The 14,410-nt window shown below is 49.2% G+C and overlaps 1 protein-coding gene across 3 annotated transcripts in view; it reads left to right on the forward strand.

The window, feature by feature from the left end:
- LOC144933662 (mitogen-activated protein kinase kinase kinase kinase 5-like) overlaps positions 1-14,410 on the forward strand; it is a 60,046-nt gene that overhangs the window by 12,382 nt on the left and 33,254 nt on the right. For all 3 annotated transcript variants that reach the window (XM_078858707.1, XM_078858708.1, XM_078858709.1), the window contains exons 2-10: positions 934-991; positions 1,365-1,455; positions 3,120-3,184; positions 4,467-4,522; positions 7,257-7,304; positions 9,173-9,215; positions 10,063-10,135; positions 13,087-13,218; positions 13,513-13,575. In XM_078858707.1, coding sequence (XP_078714833.1) covers positions 934-991; positions 1,365-1,455; positions 3,120-3,184; positions 4,467-4,522; positions 7,257-7,304; positions 9,173-9,215; positions 10,063-10,135; positions 13,087-13,218; positions 13,513-13,575 — 629 coding nt within the window. The remainder of the gene's footprint in view (positions 1-933; positions 992-1,364; positions 1,456-3,119; positions 3,185-4,466; positions 4,523-7,256; positions 7,305-9,172; positions 9,216-10,062; positions 10,136-13,086; positions 13,219-13,512; positions 13,576-14,410) is intronic.

Consider the following 14,410-nt stretch of genomic DNA (forward strand, 5'->3'; position numbering starts at 1 on the left):
GTTTCACAACGTTGTACAAGTTTCTTCATTGCGCCAAATAAAAAAGGTCAAACTGTCTCCCGGCTCGAATGGTGATGGGGGCGGTGTTCATTTGTGTTGGTGGCCCAGAGCCAGTGGTGGAAATTCTCTTGTGCTATTCGGGCGGGGACCGGGCAAATGATGTTGACTTCCCACGGTGGCATTCACCCGAGGGTGGATAAAAAGGCATTTCGTCCTAGTACGTCCGACACCGCGGTATTTTCTGAGAATATGTCCCTTGTCGAGAAAGGTGGGCAAATTATTTCTGTCTGAATTCAAGTCCTGATTGGTTGACATACTGACGCTCGAGTAAAAAGCCACGTTACGATTACACTAATGATGACCCTCATCCTACCGCTACTTGTGCTAGAACTCGGGGTTATTTCTCCAGACAGGTAGCTCTGATGCCGTCTCTGGAAAGCGTCACGAGCTGCCCGAGATAAACATCGCCCTAGGTGGGTGGTGCTCTTTCTCCCGGGGAAGAGCGCTGGTGACATTGGCAGTGGAGCAGAATTAGCTGGACTGCACGGTGGGCTTGAGTCAAGAGTCGTGTGTCCCTTTCCACGTTCTGTTTTGTCACCGGTGTACATCGTCGATAGTGTGGGGAGCAGCGGTGGGGAGCTCGTGCTGAGCGCATGGAGCTACGATCCCGGTCGACCTGGGTTCGATTTTTGACCGTGCACGACATCGGCGGACTTAGATGTGGCACAGGCTTCCATTTGGTTGTCAAAATCTAAAGTGAGTACCCGATGCTTCGACATGCTTACGTATTGGCAATGCGGTAACAAAGGCTGACGGGTATGTGTGGTGCCTGCCAAACCTCCCCTCGTGTACCGTACTGGCCTGAACTGGTGGGCCATCCTCAAAAGGCATGCAGGCTAAACGCTGGGTTCTTGTTCGTTTGTGTCACCGCAGGCCAGAAATGTCCAAACAGGAGAGCTGGTGGCCATCAAAATCATCAAACTGGAGCCCGGTGAGCATAGCATCCCAGGACACACAGTGAGGGTCACAGCGGGGCCTTCATCAGTGTTGGGGATGCGGTTTGCCTTGCTCGGTATTTTGAGTCACAAGCGGCAACGCAGGTTAACGGCTCGGCTTACAATTTAATCGGAGCCCGCACTACACGCAACACTACACAGCCTTTGATGAATAATTAACGTGAGACACTGGTTGTTTTTTTCTTCCCAAGAGTTTCGAGCATGCGTTTCCCTCCTCGCCGTTAAACGATACCACAGTGGCCGTGGGTGTTCTGCACGTGTGGTGTGAGCGATGCTGTATCGGCGTTCCCGAGGCAATTATTCCCCCCGCCCCCACCATGTGTGCCCGGACGTCCCCGTGTGTCTCAGGAGATGACTTCTCGGTGATCCAGCAAGAGATTGTGATGATGAAGGAGTGCAAGCACGCCAACATCGTCGCCTACTATGGCAGCTACCTGCGGTGTGTGGCACTCAACTCCTTGCTCGCTCTCGCTCGCTCACTCGCTCAATCACGCGCTTGCTCACCAACGCACTCACACACTCATTAACACATTCATCCACTTGCTCGCTCAGTTATTCATCTACGGACATGATCACCCACTTTCACGATGACTTGCCAATGTTTCACTCGCTCACGAACTTGCTCGAAATGTGAAAAGAAACAAATACGCTTTTATATACAGCATGAACGCGTATTGCCCGACCCTTGCTGCTGTATTCTCCATGTTATAAGATGGAGACACAAACATACCGGATGGTAAGGCGCAGCCCCAGACATGTGATTTAAAATACAGGGCGGAAAAAGTGCATCTCATAATCTGGAGAAATCTGTTATTGTCTAAAAGTAAGAGGACAAATAATTGCAACAACTTAAAATAAGGATACTCGATTGCAATTCTAATTGTACACGATAATTACTGTACACATTAAAGTCAGTAAACAGGCAAGAGCCAACATAATAATGGCCTGGGAACCAATGTAGGTCATAGAATCTCACACTCACCTGTAATACACTCACCTGTGAAAGTACAAGCGTTCTGCACGTTCTCTAGCCACCGTGACCCCACGAGGCAGCTTGTACGCAGCGTGGCAGAGGCGCGACGTCCCAGCGATGCGCGTTAAATACGCGCGACGGGAAGCATAATTCATCCGCAGTCGCACTTTCACGCCGAGTTGGCGGCGTTATGCACGCGTGCGCGCACTCAACACGGCCGCTCTTGTGTGGGGGCGGCCGTGTTACGCTTCGCGTGTTTCTGGCCGTCTCCGGTTCCTGTCAGGTGGGTGCGTGGGACGGGAATTCTGGAATTTCCCAAGAGACAAGGGAATTGTTCATGAGGAAAGGGGAAAGGGAGGGCATTAAGATTGTAGATAGGAGAGGGGTGGACGTCAAGCAGGTCACTAGTTAAGTATTTACGTGGGGTGGTATGTGAGGTAGGAGGATGCGATTGCATAAATGGAAAGATTCCGGCATTGTGATGGAGAGATGCCAGTCGAACTGAAAGGGAGGTTATCTAGAGCAGTGGTAGGAGCGGTGCGGTGACGCGCTGCAGAGGCATGGGCATACGGTAAGTCTAATGAAAGATGCTTAAAAGGACAGAGACGAGAATGCCGAGGTGCATGTTGGGAATGTATCTTTGGGAAACGACGTGGAATGAAGACCTTAGAGGCTTAGCAGATGTTTATAATATTTTCAAGAAGGTAAGGGAGATGGTTTCAGAATGTCACTCTGCTGGGTAGAGATACCAAAAGCCCTGCATTTGCAGTGATTTATTTGAGCTTACATACAATATGACATCCTTTACATTCATGGATTAAGTTTTTACATTCATGTAATGACCCAAAAATGAGAATTCTTGTTGCCTAAATCGCTTAAAAAATGTACCAATAGTGGCTCCTTGTGCAGTGGCTGTGGTGAGGGATCCCCATTGTGAGTGGGGGATGCTTCACGCTCGGGCCAAACCGCCCCAAGGCAGCATCTGGCATGTGGGCGACGAGACGGGACGGGGACTCGGGAATAACCTGTGGCCAGATGAAGCGGTGTGTGGGTGGTTCGTGTGACTTATCCCGGCAGACAGGAGCTCGCATGCACGTGTTCACTTTGTGTGCGTGTGTCCGTGCCTGCAGGCACGACAAACTTTGGATTTGCATGGAGCACTGCGGAGGAGGGTCCCTCCAGGATATTTATCACGGTAAGGAAGATGGAGAGAGAGAGAGAGGGAGAGAGAGCGATGCGGCACTGTGCGCTCTCAGCTGCGTCTTCGCCGGCCGCTCATACCCCTGCGGTGTCGCGTTTGCGACGGTGAACAAATCTACACGCTACGCTAATTACAGTGGCGCAGGGAGGAACACGGCATGCTGGATAGTCCCTGCAAACACTCGGCACGCCCTCTCCACCGCCCTGTCGTTTGAGGAATTATCATCATTCAAGGTCATCCGCACCTACGATTAAAATGGTTGACTACATACTGCGCGAAAGAAGTTCAACACACATACATACGTACATCCTCAATGTAAATGTATGCACGCAATTTGAAAATAATGTACAAACATCAGTAATGATCTTTCTATTTAGACACATGATATGCTGTAAGTTAAAATTATTTGGTAGAATAGTTTCGAATTGATTCAAGTCAATAAATGGATCATTTATATGCCTTGCGATTAGTTGACGGTTAATTGTGTAATGTTGTGGAATGCATTTGCATGTACTCAGCCATATGGACCTGTCAAACGATAAAAGTCCAAAGCAACACTAGCTATGTGTATTTTATTTTATATTTTACCATAATAACATGTAATTCACAACTCCAAGGGACATATAAGTAAGTCACTGGTTACCTGTACATTTTACAGACATGAGATATGAAAGTGTACATTATTAAATTATTCTTGCTATGTTTCTAAACAGCTGATGTGGATGAGGTTCCTGAGCCTAGGGATCAGTTGCAAAAACACCTTGAAGCCTTTTTCCTATAGCTTTCATTGCTTTAAATAACAAATGGTACATTCGACTTGAAATAATATGCAACCCGAAAATACAAATCGATAAACACACACAGCTGGGCTGTCTCACAAACGTTTGAAGCTTTGTCAATTAAACAATAATGTTAGTCGCGGTCAAGTCATTATTCTAATGATCGCACTGTACCATTGTTCTATCAACATGTATGGAGTAACATCCCAGTAACATCATCGGAGTGCAATAAGGGAGTGTATAACCCTGACGAAGCATTTTATTGTTTTTTGATGCAGTTGCAAAGTGGTATCAGACACCCAGGGACACACAGCCTAGGTCAGTATCTACGATATAGGCGATTATTTATTTGGGTCGCAGCTTCCTTTAAGCCGTTTTATGTAACCGGCTGCAGTACCTCACTGGAGTCGGCCCGGTGCCGAGGCATGGGGCATGAGCCCCCTAAGTCGCGCGTCGTGGACGTCCTCTGACGGTGTTTTGTACCGCGTCTGTCGCAGTGACGGGGCCCCTGACGGAGCGGCAGATCGCGTACGTGACCCGGGAGACGCTCCAGGTGGGTGCCGCGTGATGGTCAGCCATGGATGCGGGGAGGATCGCGCCAGTGGCGTGGCGAGGTTGGCATGAGCCCCGATGCAAGCGATGAACAAGGACTTCTTGTCCCATTGTCCTCCCGCTCTTTGTCCGTCGGGCCGATGGACGCCACGGTGACTAGGAGATGTTAACTTCCTTGCCTGGTATACAGGAGGTCGTGGGTTCGATCCTGACCCTGACGCCTGTATATTTGAACTTTGCATATCTCTCTCTCCCTGTGGTCACATGGATTTTTATCCGGGTCCTCCGGTTTTTCCCACCACATTTAGAAACTTGCGTTTAGAGTATTTGGCTGCTCTAAATTTCCACGTGATAAGCCAATTCGTTGATCAGGTGGCTTCTGAAAAAAGCGATCATAGCTCAGTGGGCCTTACCTGGTAAAATAAAAAATATCTTAGTTTTTAGATGGCGATGCTACCGGATCACAGGGCCCACGTTCTGGTTCATCGTGAGCACGAAATCCACTGAACAAAACCTCGAAGCCTCCTCGTCACAACGCAGACGATGGGATTGAGATGTAGTCGCAATTGGTGATCAACGACTAACTCATTGAATTGTAAATTTAAACTCCGAATGGATTATTGGTGCTGACGGGAGAGAAATACGTTTTACATTTTACATTTTCTCTGATCAGTAGTGACATGACAAAAAGCCCATTCTCTAGTTGTATGTTATTCTTTGTGCAATTCATCGACTAGGCTAGATTCAAATAAAAGCAGACACGTAGAAATGTAATTTTTTAAACAAATAAATCTTTAATATGAACGTAGAAAAACAAGGTGGTCATGCAGAAAAATGCCCTGAAACATAGCATGAAGTAAAGAACACAATTTTCCTTATATATTTAGGGCTCCTTCAGCAGAGTTCGGCACCAGGATGTGCGGCCAATTCTGTGATGAGGCGTGTAACGAGTCATCGAGTAAACTCAACTCTTATACTAACGATGCATGCCTCCAGCCGTGCATGTAAAACATCTATTATTTAAGACTTGTGCAAGTCATGTGCATTTTATATCGATGTATGTGTGTTAGCTCAGCGTGAGCAAGACGGAAGAAGCCATGCAGCTAATATTAACTCGACAGTGCAAGTGAGAAAATAAGAATTCATAATTAAATAAACATGATTCTCGATTCAAATCGTTGCTCCAAATTATGACAATGCATTTAATTCCATCGACGGGGAGTGCATCTGATAAATGCCTCTTAATGGGCACGCACAAGCAGAACTTACAAATACGTTTGTATTTATGCATACGTGGTATGAGGGATACCCAAAGTACACCCACACATGAAGGAACGACAATAATGTAATTCAATATTAGCATAGGTCAGCAACTTAGTCTCTGTATTGCACCTGCGACATATATAATGTAACGACGTTGACCGTGGTTATGTAGCTCGTGACCTCCGAAGGTGAGGGTCTCTCCGCTGTCTGCATTCGTTCGAGGCCGGGCGGTGGCGGGCGGCATTGGGGGGTGAGGGATGGCAGTGTGGTGAGGCTGGGTGGCGGTGGTGGGGGTGGTGGATAGGCAGGAGGTCTTGCTGGCGCTCAGCGGCGATGGGGGTAGCGTGCTCGCCGAGTCGTGTAATTCGGATGGCGGACGCCCACGTGGGAGACGAGCGTGCACGCGGGCACGCTCGTGGGCCAGACGTCTCACGCGCTCACAGTCAAGTTAGTCTACATGCCGTGATGCCGCTGCTACCGCCTGCGTGCGTGCGTGCCACGTGCGTGCGTGCTCCTCCCCGAGGTGGCCGGATGGATCAGGGAGCTAATACCGGGTCTGAGCGCTGAGCCGCTACCTCCACCGAGATATTGGGTTTGACCCCCGTGGTTTGGCTGGGTTGACGATGTTGGCCAAATCACCAACGGCTACACATAAATAACCGGATTAGAAAATGTGGTTTTCAGTTCACAAAATAATATACAAAAAATTATTAACATGTGCCAAAACAACTTTGTAGGGCACACGACAGGCGTGCTGTTGTGGGTGTAATATTCCGATTGAATCACATTTATCATCATCGGATGTAATTTTACATCAAATTACTACAACAATAATATAAATATAACTGTACAAACTTCATCAATCTACTGCTGGATGAAAGCCACCCGACACCATGTCAACCATGGGGGGGGGGGGTTGTTTGACTAGACTTCGCCATGCCGGTCATTGAGGGTTGGTGAAGGGTGAACCCCGGAATTGATTTAAATATCACTCGCCACTGATGTTAGCCGTGGCCAGGAGCGACACCCCGGGCCCCCGGGATCGCAGCGCAGCTCCCGTGGCGTTGTTTTGTAGCCGTGGGCATCGTGCCACGTGTGGCAGCGTGAGCTACAGCCGTCGCCGCACACTCCGCCTAAGGGCACAGCCTCGACCTGCTTGAGGGGCCGTGCGCATTAACACAGGTGGCCATTTATCATTTCATACACCACGGCATTTCTTTTGGTTCATGTTTGGTTTTGTTGTCATTGGCGATAAAGATAAACAAGCCGTTGAAATAATAAGTTGTTGATTTTCCCCGAAGGCTTCAGTCTTCTTTTTGTGTATGTAAATCTGAGTGTATCGGACACCAAAAACAAACTATGAAATGCGGCAAAAGCGGCCTCGCAGCGTTTCACGACGCACGTCCACGGCCCGGTCGCTGAAGGTTACCGTCGTTACAAATGTCGACCCTCGTGTGACGGTTTTCTTGCAGGGCTTGGCCTACTTGCACAGCGAGGGGAAGATGCACAGAGATATCAAGGTGAGATCTTCTAAATCTCTCAAACCGACGCCCTTCTTATGTGGATGTACGGATCGGGGGGATGGTATGGGGATGGTGTGGTGCTGTCGATATGGTGTTGCGGAAAGGGGATGTTAATGCTATTATGTTGTGGCAATATAACGGATGCCTTCGGCATTCATTCATCATTGGCTCGCCTCATTACAACTCTGTTATGACAATTGGGCAGTGTACTCAAACATACTGCTGCTGCCGATCAAAGTGGGATTTGGAGCTCTCAAGGCGAGATCGTGGACGTGATGATGGACGTGCCATAACCACGTATGGGAGAAAGGGGACGGACACCATTGAGGTTAGGATTATGGGTTTGAGAGCAACATTATTTGTAAATGTTTATCCCACGGGGTTGTGACCCACAGCCTGAGGACTGTTGCTGTAAGTGACCCTGCGGGCGGCGCTGCGTCGCAGCGCTCAACTCGCGTGCGGTCGGAAGGTTACGAGTTCAAATCCCCGTTGAGGATTAACTCAGTTTATCGCCATCCTTCCTTTTGGGTGGATAAAACAAGGACCACCTTGTTGTAAGTTAGTGGTGGCTCTCCGACGGAGAGACCGGCCCGTGCTATAAGAATATGGAATCTTCGGTCTGGCTCAGCATTCCACCAAATGTTGACAAACGCTGCCCAATGCTCATGTGGAGCCGGCTGTTGCGTGGGTTGTATCGGTTATTCTCGTGGTGTTGACGTGTAGAGGCAATTGTAAATCGTTGCACAAAGTGCTTTGTGTCGTTCCCGTGTGGCACCGACACTGCACTGTGCGCGGGACATTGCATCTGCACCGCTAGTGATGCCAGCGCATGTCAGCTGCGCGGACGGATGGATTTCCCCAGGCCATGAATTAACTTCAGATTGCCCAGCCCGCATTTGTACACCCGTTCGCCAGCATCGCTTGGACCCAGCGTGCGCAATTCGTATGATTGAAAGGTTTCGATGTATTTTGCCAGCCTTAAGGCTTCAAAGGGTTTTGAGTATTTTACGTAATCCACTAAAGACGTGCACGCCTATGTGGCTTCATGGAAACTCCCACAGGTGATGGAATTCACGTGTACTAATGCTAACACTAGTCCCTTGTCAAATAAAGGTTTTAACGAATCTCAGTACATGACGTCACCGTTGCCATGCATGAATCGATAGAGGCTGCTGGGTTTATGCGAGTCAACGATACATGTAACACAATATTAATGACGTCTCTTTGTGAAGCCAATCCCATGTTGGTCATCGGGGATTGTTTGACCTTACTTTACCATGACGGTCGTTCTGGGTTTGCGAAGGGGTGGGCGCAGGACCGGTTCAGACACAAGTTGCCACCGATGTTAGCCGTGGCCGAAAATTTAATTCAGGTCACCGTGTTTGCAGCGCAGCGCGTGCAGCACCAGTGCACCTCCACCCCACCAGTGCAGCGCATACAAAGAGCAAGGGAGAATAGGTTGTAACGGCACCATCCGCACCTATGTTGTCAGTGTAGGAATCCGTGTATTGATGCATTGTTACAGACTTATTTGTATTTTTGTCTGGGATGAGAAACCCGGAGGAATCCCACCTGTGCTTATAAGGAGATAACGCTCAACAATATGCTTAACCTACTTTCTGCACAGTGACAATTATACCCCGTGACCTCTGAACGTCCTTCAGCAACTAAAGTGAGTGATCGTAGGAAGCCCACTCTCAAAGATCTGCACGAATATGTCAGACGCCTACTTGCCGCACTGCCTTCTGCAGGGCACTTTATAACCCTACAGGCCGGGGGTGTGGCAATGTGACGCCCAGACAACGACGAGATGTGACGCAACGCCTCCCTCTCCACCCCCCACCCACTCCCGCATTTCCCTGCAGGGGGCGAACATTCTCCTCACGGACGACGGAGACGTGAAGCTGGGTACGGGCACACACCCTGGCGCCAAATGCAATGTCTGAGGCTGCGTGGGCAGCAGCATGGAGGCACTGACTGCAACGGGGGATTAAAAAAAATCAACAACGCCAACAACGCTTTACCGCTCACGCCTTCGTGAACAGAACCTGTTCAGCGAACACGGCGGCTGGGCGTGCCGTGAGCGAGCACCGCTCTTGGCTAAAAGACAACAACGTTGTGAAGAAACCCAAAACGTTAATTAACACGCCGCGTTGCCGATGAGACTCGGGGAAGTCGAAAGCCAGCTCGGAGCATGCCCGCTGAAACTAATGCATCGGGGAGACATAGGCCCAGAACTGATTTCACCTGGTGAAACATAGCCTTGTTGGTGTGCTTATAGCTTCATAGAGCATGACGGAGCGCCATCTCGATTGACGTCGTCTTCCAGTACAATTCCACAAAAGCGTGATGTTCTGATGAGTGATATATATGCCTATCTATTGTGTGATTTTGATATGGGGAACACCCTGCATTAGACTATTATAAATGGGTGAGTGAATAAGCAGTGATAATTCCAATAAGCGTAATTGTTGTGTAGAAAGTCATTGTTATTCTTGCAATTTTGACCCCAGTATTAAATACATATCGTCTGCTTTCCAACGACTCATCGTTCAGATAAATTATCGTAGGAACTCTCGGTTTTAAGGCTTCTTATTGAGCCGAGGTTTTGATGGTAAAGTTATTCTCATCCAGCACTGGAGGTTGATCTTGTTTATGTGGGCGCTCGTTTTCTGGTTGCGTTTCTTGTCGCCGGGGCTTGCTCCTTGCTGCTTTAATGCCCTCGCCTGTGTGTGCCGTGCTTGCGGATCTCCAGCCGACTTTGGGGTCTCCGCTCAGATAACGGCTACGATCGCCAAAAGGAAGTCCTTCATCGGCACCCCTTACTGGTAAATGTTGCATTCCTACACGCATGTCGCGAGTAGCTCGAAACCGTCCATCGATTACGTCGACGGATCGACAACTCGATTCGCAATCGGCCACTTTGCAGTCGATTGTTCGGGCTCCTTGAAAATCGGCCACCACAAAAAAGTGGCGAGTGGTGGAAATTACTCATTCCTGCGGTGGGAACCAGTCTTGATTCGTCGGACAACAACTGTTAATTTTGCACAAAGTGGTGCTAATTTTATCAAGTCCGGAGGCGTTGATGGGCCGAGTCTTCCTCCTGACTGGGAATCGAATTCACAACCAATTACGCTGAGAGATCACGAGAAGTATTCCGTTTGCCTTCAGGCGGTTCCGCAGATGTTACAGGGAGTGGTTTGCAGGGTTTCCTGGGATTTCTAGTTTGCAAGAGTATCACTTGTTTTCAAAGGATAATGCAGCCTTTCTTCAGGGTGAGTTTAAAATTACCATTTTGCAAAGTCAGTAGTGAGCATCAATGGATTTTCTGGTGCCTTCAATATGAATTTGTAATTTTTCCTGTGGGCTACCAATAGAGATCAGCGTCCACCACCTATGCTCATTCGAAAAGAGAGTCGCAGTCAGACGCAGCTTGTCCCATGTTAATTATCATCAGCCATTGTCTATCCACTGCTGGACTCCCCCTGCCACCACCATCAACTACGGTCCAGTGCGGCTACCTTCCATCGCACCCCTGCGCACGAACTGATCCCATCGCTCCGTCTCCACAGCGGACATCCTCTGGGACACGTTTTCGTTTGCCACCTTTCCATCACCGCCCTCGCCCATCGGCCTTCATCTCTCTTCGCGATGCGTTCTGCCCACGCTAGTGTACTGTTCGTCCTTTGTCAGTGTGATGTGTCCGATTTTCGTTTCTTTGAGCCGTGCGTTCCTGTGTTTGTTCCTTTGTCCCCTCGGCGTAAGTCCAAGTTTGCGTCTCTCCATGCCTCTTTGTGCACCTTTCAGTTCTTGTCACACACAATGAGAGTTCTCTTTCCTTTAGCCTGCCTCTGTCCGCCTGGCGGCTCAGCCCAAAAAGCAACGGTTGAAGGTCAGGGTCGCTGTGACCGCGTTCGGATGTTGTGGGGGACTCGGACGCTGCGGGGGACTCAGGGGGCAGCGTCGGAGCTTTCCGGACGACCGTCGCCCCCGGCGATGGATCCTGCGGGCGTACGCGCGCTACTCAACTGATGGGCCCCATATCGGCCCCGTCTGTTGCAAATGCTAAGCGGGGGGCTGCGACGGGGCCCGGGTGCTCGCGCCGTACGTGCGTCTGTCCTGGCCTGCGGCAGAGAAAGCGGACGTCGTTAATCATCATGCCGCCGCTCCCACCGTTACCACAGTGCCGTGGCTTCTGCGCTGCGGTTTCCTCTCATTACAAAAACTCAATAAAGAATTGGTTTAACATCCCAAGAAGGACCCTGCAGGAAAGGAATCCTGAGACACCTCGAAGATTTTCTGATTACAGAAAGATTCAAGTCAAAATATATTTGTGCTCAAATGCGCGTTGAGTGGCACATTGCTGTTTGGCAGCCCCTGAGTCAGTCATGGAAATTCCACATGACTATGGTGGGGGGCAGTCTCTTCATGGAGGTCAACGTCTGTTGACATTAGCGATGTGTCACAGCATCGTGAGATGCAGTTGTGTTCAGACTGTCTTGTATATCGTAATTTATAAACATCATTACTAGTCAACAGGCAGATTAGTTAATTTTCCCAAAAGATAAAAAAGCAAAACGGTTTACGCCATCGTCAATGGCTGCGACAAAAGACATGTGAATGCGGCTGCAGTGCTGGGGTTGCTCGGGGGCCTGTGAACGACACAGCAAGCGCCGGCGGGCCGATAGGCCGGTCGGTGGTTGACACCGCCAAATGGCACGATGGATAAGCGCTTATGAATAAGTAACGCATAACGCGTGCGTTTTGTCAGCGGACGTCGATGGTATTCGATCTGGCTCTGCGGGGCCGTGGTGCTTGGGGACGGAGGGCGCGTCGATGCGACGCAGGTGGGCGGCTCGCCCCGACGGGCGCGACGCGCCGCGCGCTCCTCTCTCGTGTCGCGTGGACAGACAACGTGGCTGCTTCGTGCGTCCCTATGGCGCTGATGAAGGCAGTTCGATAAATGTTGAGGTCTTAATATTTAGGCAGGTAACGAGTCATTGGTGAAAATCAATTATTGCGCGCACCACACACGTGCAAGAATCAATTATTAATGTTTTGTGTAAATTGTCTCCGCTATTTTTAGGCCAATGAAACATACAAGAGAATAAATGAGAAAGACAATCCTCTGGGTTTCTCATCCCCGACAATTGCTGAAGCAGCAGCAATTTAATATCCATGTAAATATGTACACGTGTGTTTTTGTTCCCAGTCTTATTGATTATTTCACCTGGTGATGAGGTTTGGCATGGTGTGGTGTTGTTGCGATGGTATGGTTTGATGTGGTGTGTTTGTGGTACCGTTGTGATGTGGTGGTTTGGAGTGGTGTGGTGTTGCGGTGTGATTAAGGTGGGATGGTATTGTAATATGATGATGGCTTTGGGAGGCCCTCATCGAGCAGTGAATTGGTCATGGCTGATGATTATACTGTAATGTGGTAGTTAGGCATGGTGCATTGTCGTTATGGTGTTTTAGATTGGTATGGTGTGCAGTGTTACGGTTGTGGTGGCTTGCAGTGGTTTGGTGTTGTTGGAGTATAGTTGTTGTGCTGTGGTATTTTGATGTTAGGCATGGTACATTACTGCTATGATGTTTTGCCATGGTATGGTGTTGTGATACGACAAGTCTGTGTGGGCGCAGCGTTGTTGTGGCACGACGTTTGCGTGACGCGTTGTTGCGGTGGCGTGATGCGACGCGGTGTGACAGCGGTGCCGCAGTGTTGGCACGATGTTCCGTGGTCTGACTCGATGTGGCATCTGTGTGGCGCGGTGCGCGCCAGGATGGCTCCGGAGGTTGCGGCGGTGGAGAGGAAGGGCGGCTACAACCACCAGTGCGACGTGTGGGCCGTGGGCATCACCGCCATCGAGCTGGCTGAGCTGCAGCCGCCCATGTTCGACCTGCACCCCATGAGGTGCCCCCACCACCGCCGCCGCTCACACGAGTGCAGTGCCAGCCTTAAAGGGAAGGCGCATGACCGCTCTTATTTGACAAAATCGTTTCTGCAAAAGGTGTTGTGAAATAGTTTTAGTTAACGGTACGTCGAATAACACGTTTTTCGATTTAAGTTTGGTGTTGGATATATCCACCCCGCCCCACCGTGTGCTGTGCCACCTTAATAGGTGCTTGCTGATAACATTTTACCCTACAAATCTATGAGACTGGAAATTAGATGTTTGTCCTTGTGTGCATGTGTACATTTTTCCAGGGCCCTCTTCTTGATGTCTAAGAGTGGCTTCCAGCCGCCCAAACTCAGGGACAAGCAGAAGTGGTACGTGCTGGGATTGCTGTTCCGTCGGGATTTTTTTAACTTTCATTAATATTATATGTTCGTATTCAGATTGGTTTGAAAAGTTTGTCATGAGGCGGGTGTGGGCCGGAGTTTGTTGACTGCTTTACCACTGGTCCCAGTGTATCTGGGAGAACAATTGTCACTTTACTCTGCATGCAGCATTTCTATTATGCAACAAAAAAAAGTTTCTCATCACGACGATCATGCGATGACACCGCAAGCTCCTGTAGAGGCGGCACACATCGTCATCACTCCGCAACTAAACATTCGCGACAGCACGGGCTCTCACGTGGTGACACCAGCGGCCGATGTCTTGAAACTAGCAGTGGATAGAGAATGAATGATCACGATAGTGATGAATGTATACTGTATGTAATATATGTAAAACTGGCTCAGAGTCCTGAAGTCTGTTTTATCAAGGGAGACCCAGGTTTTAATAAGTTCACCAAAATGGCAAACTACTTAATCGTGTAAACATCGCAATGGCGAACACACCATTTGTGAAAACAATTCATATCACAATAATAAATAATAATAATAAATACATTAAGGCATTGTTAAACGTTTAGTATTAAGTGACATATATATATAACTGGGAAGTAGCGATGCTGCTTTTGTGGTGAGTCTTTGTCGTAAGTGCAGCGCCGCTGCCTATTCTTTACGGTTTCTGGAGGGCGGCTGCTAAAATTAGAACTTGGATCGTCCAGGCTGCCAAATGACAGCGCTGAGGGCCTCGTTTCGCTTGGGCTCGAGCATGGCTGGGATTTTTGGGGAGATGGGTCAAAGAGTCCGACCGTTGCCTCTGGTGCAGCGT

This window comes from Lampetra fluviatilis, chromosome 7 (genome assembly GCF_964198595.1).
Source record: "Lampetra fluviatilis chromosome 7, kcLamFluv1.1, whole genome shotgun sequence".
Lineage (NCBI taxonomy): Eukaryota > Metazoa > Chordata > Hyperoartia > Petromyzontiformes > Petromyzontidae > Lampetra > Lampetra fluviatilis.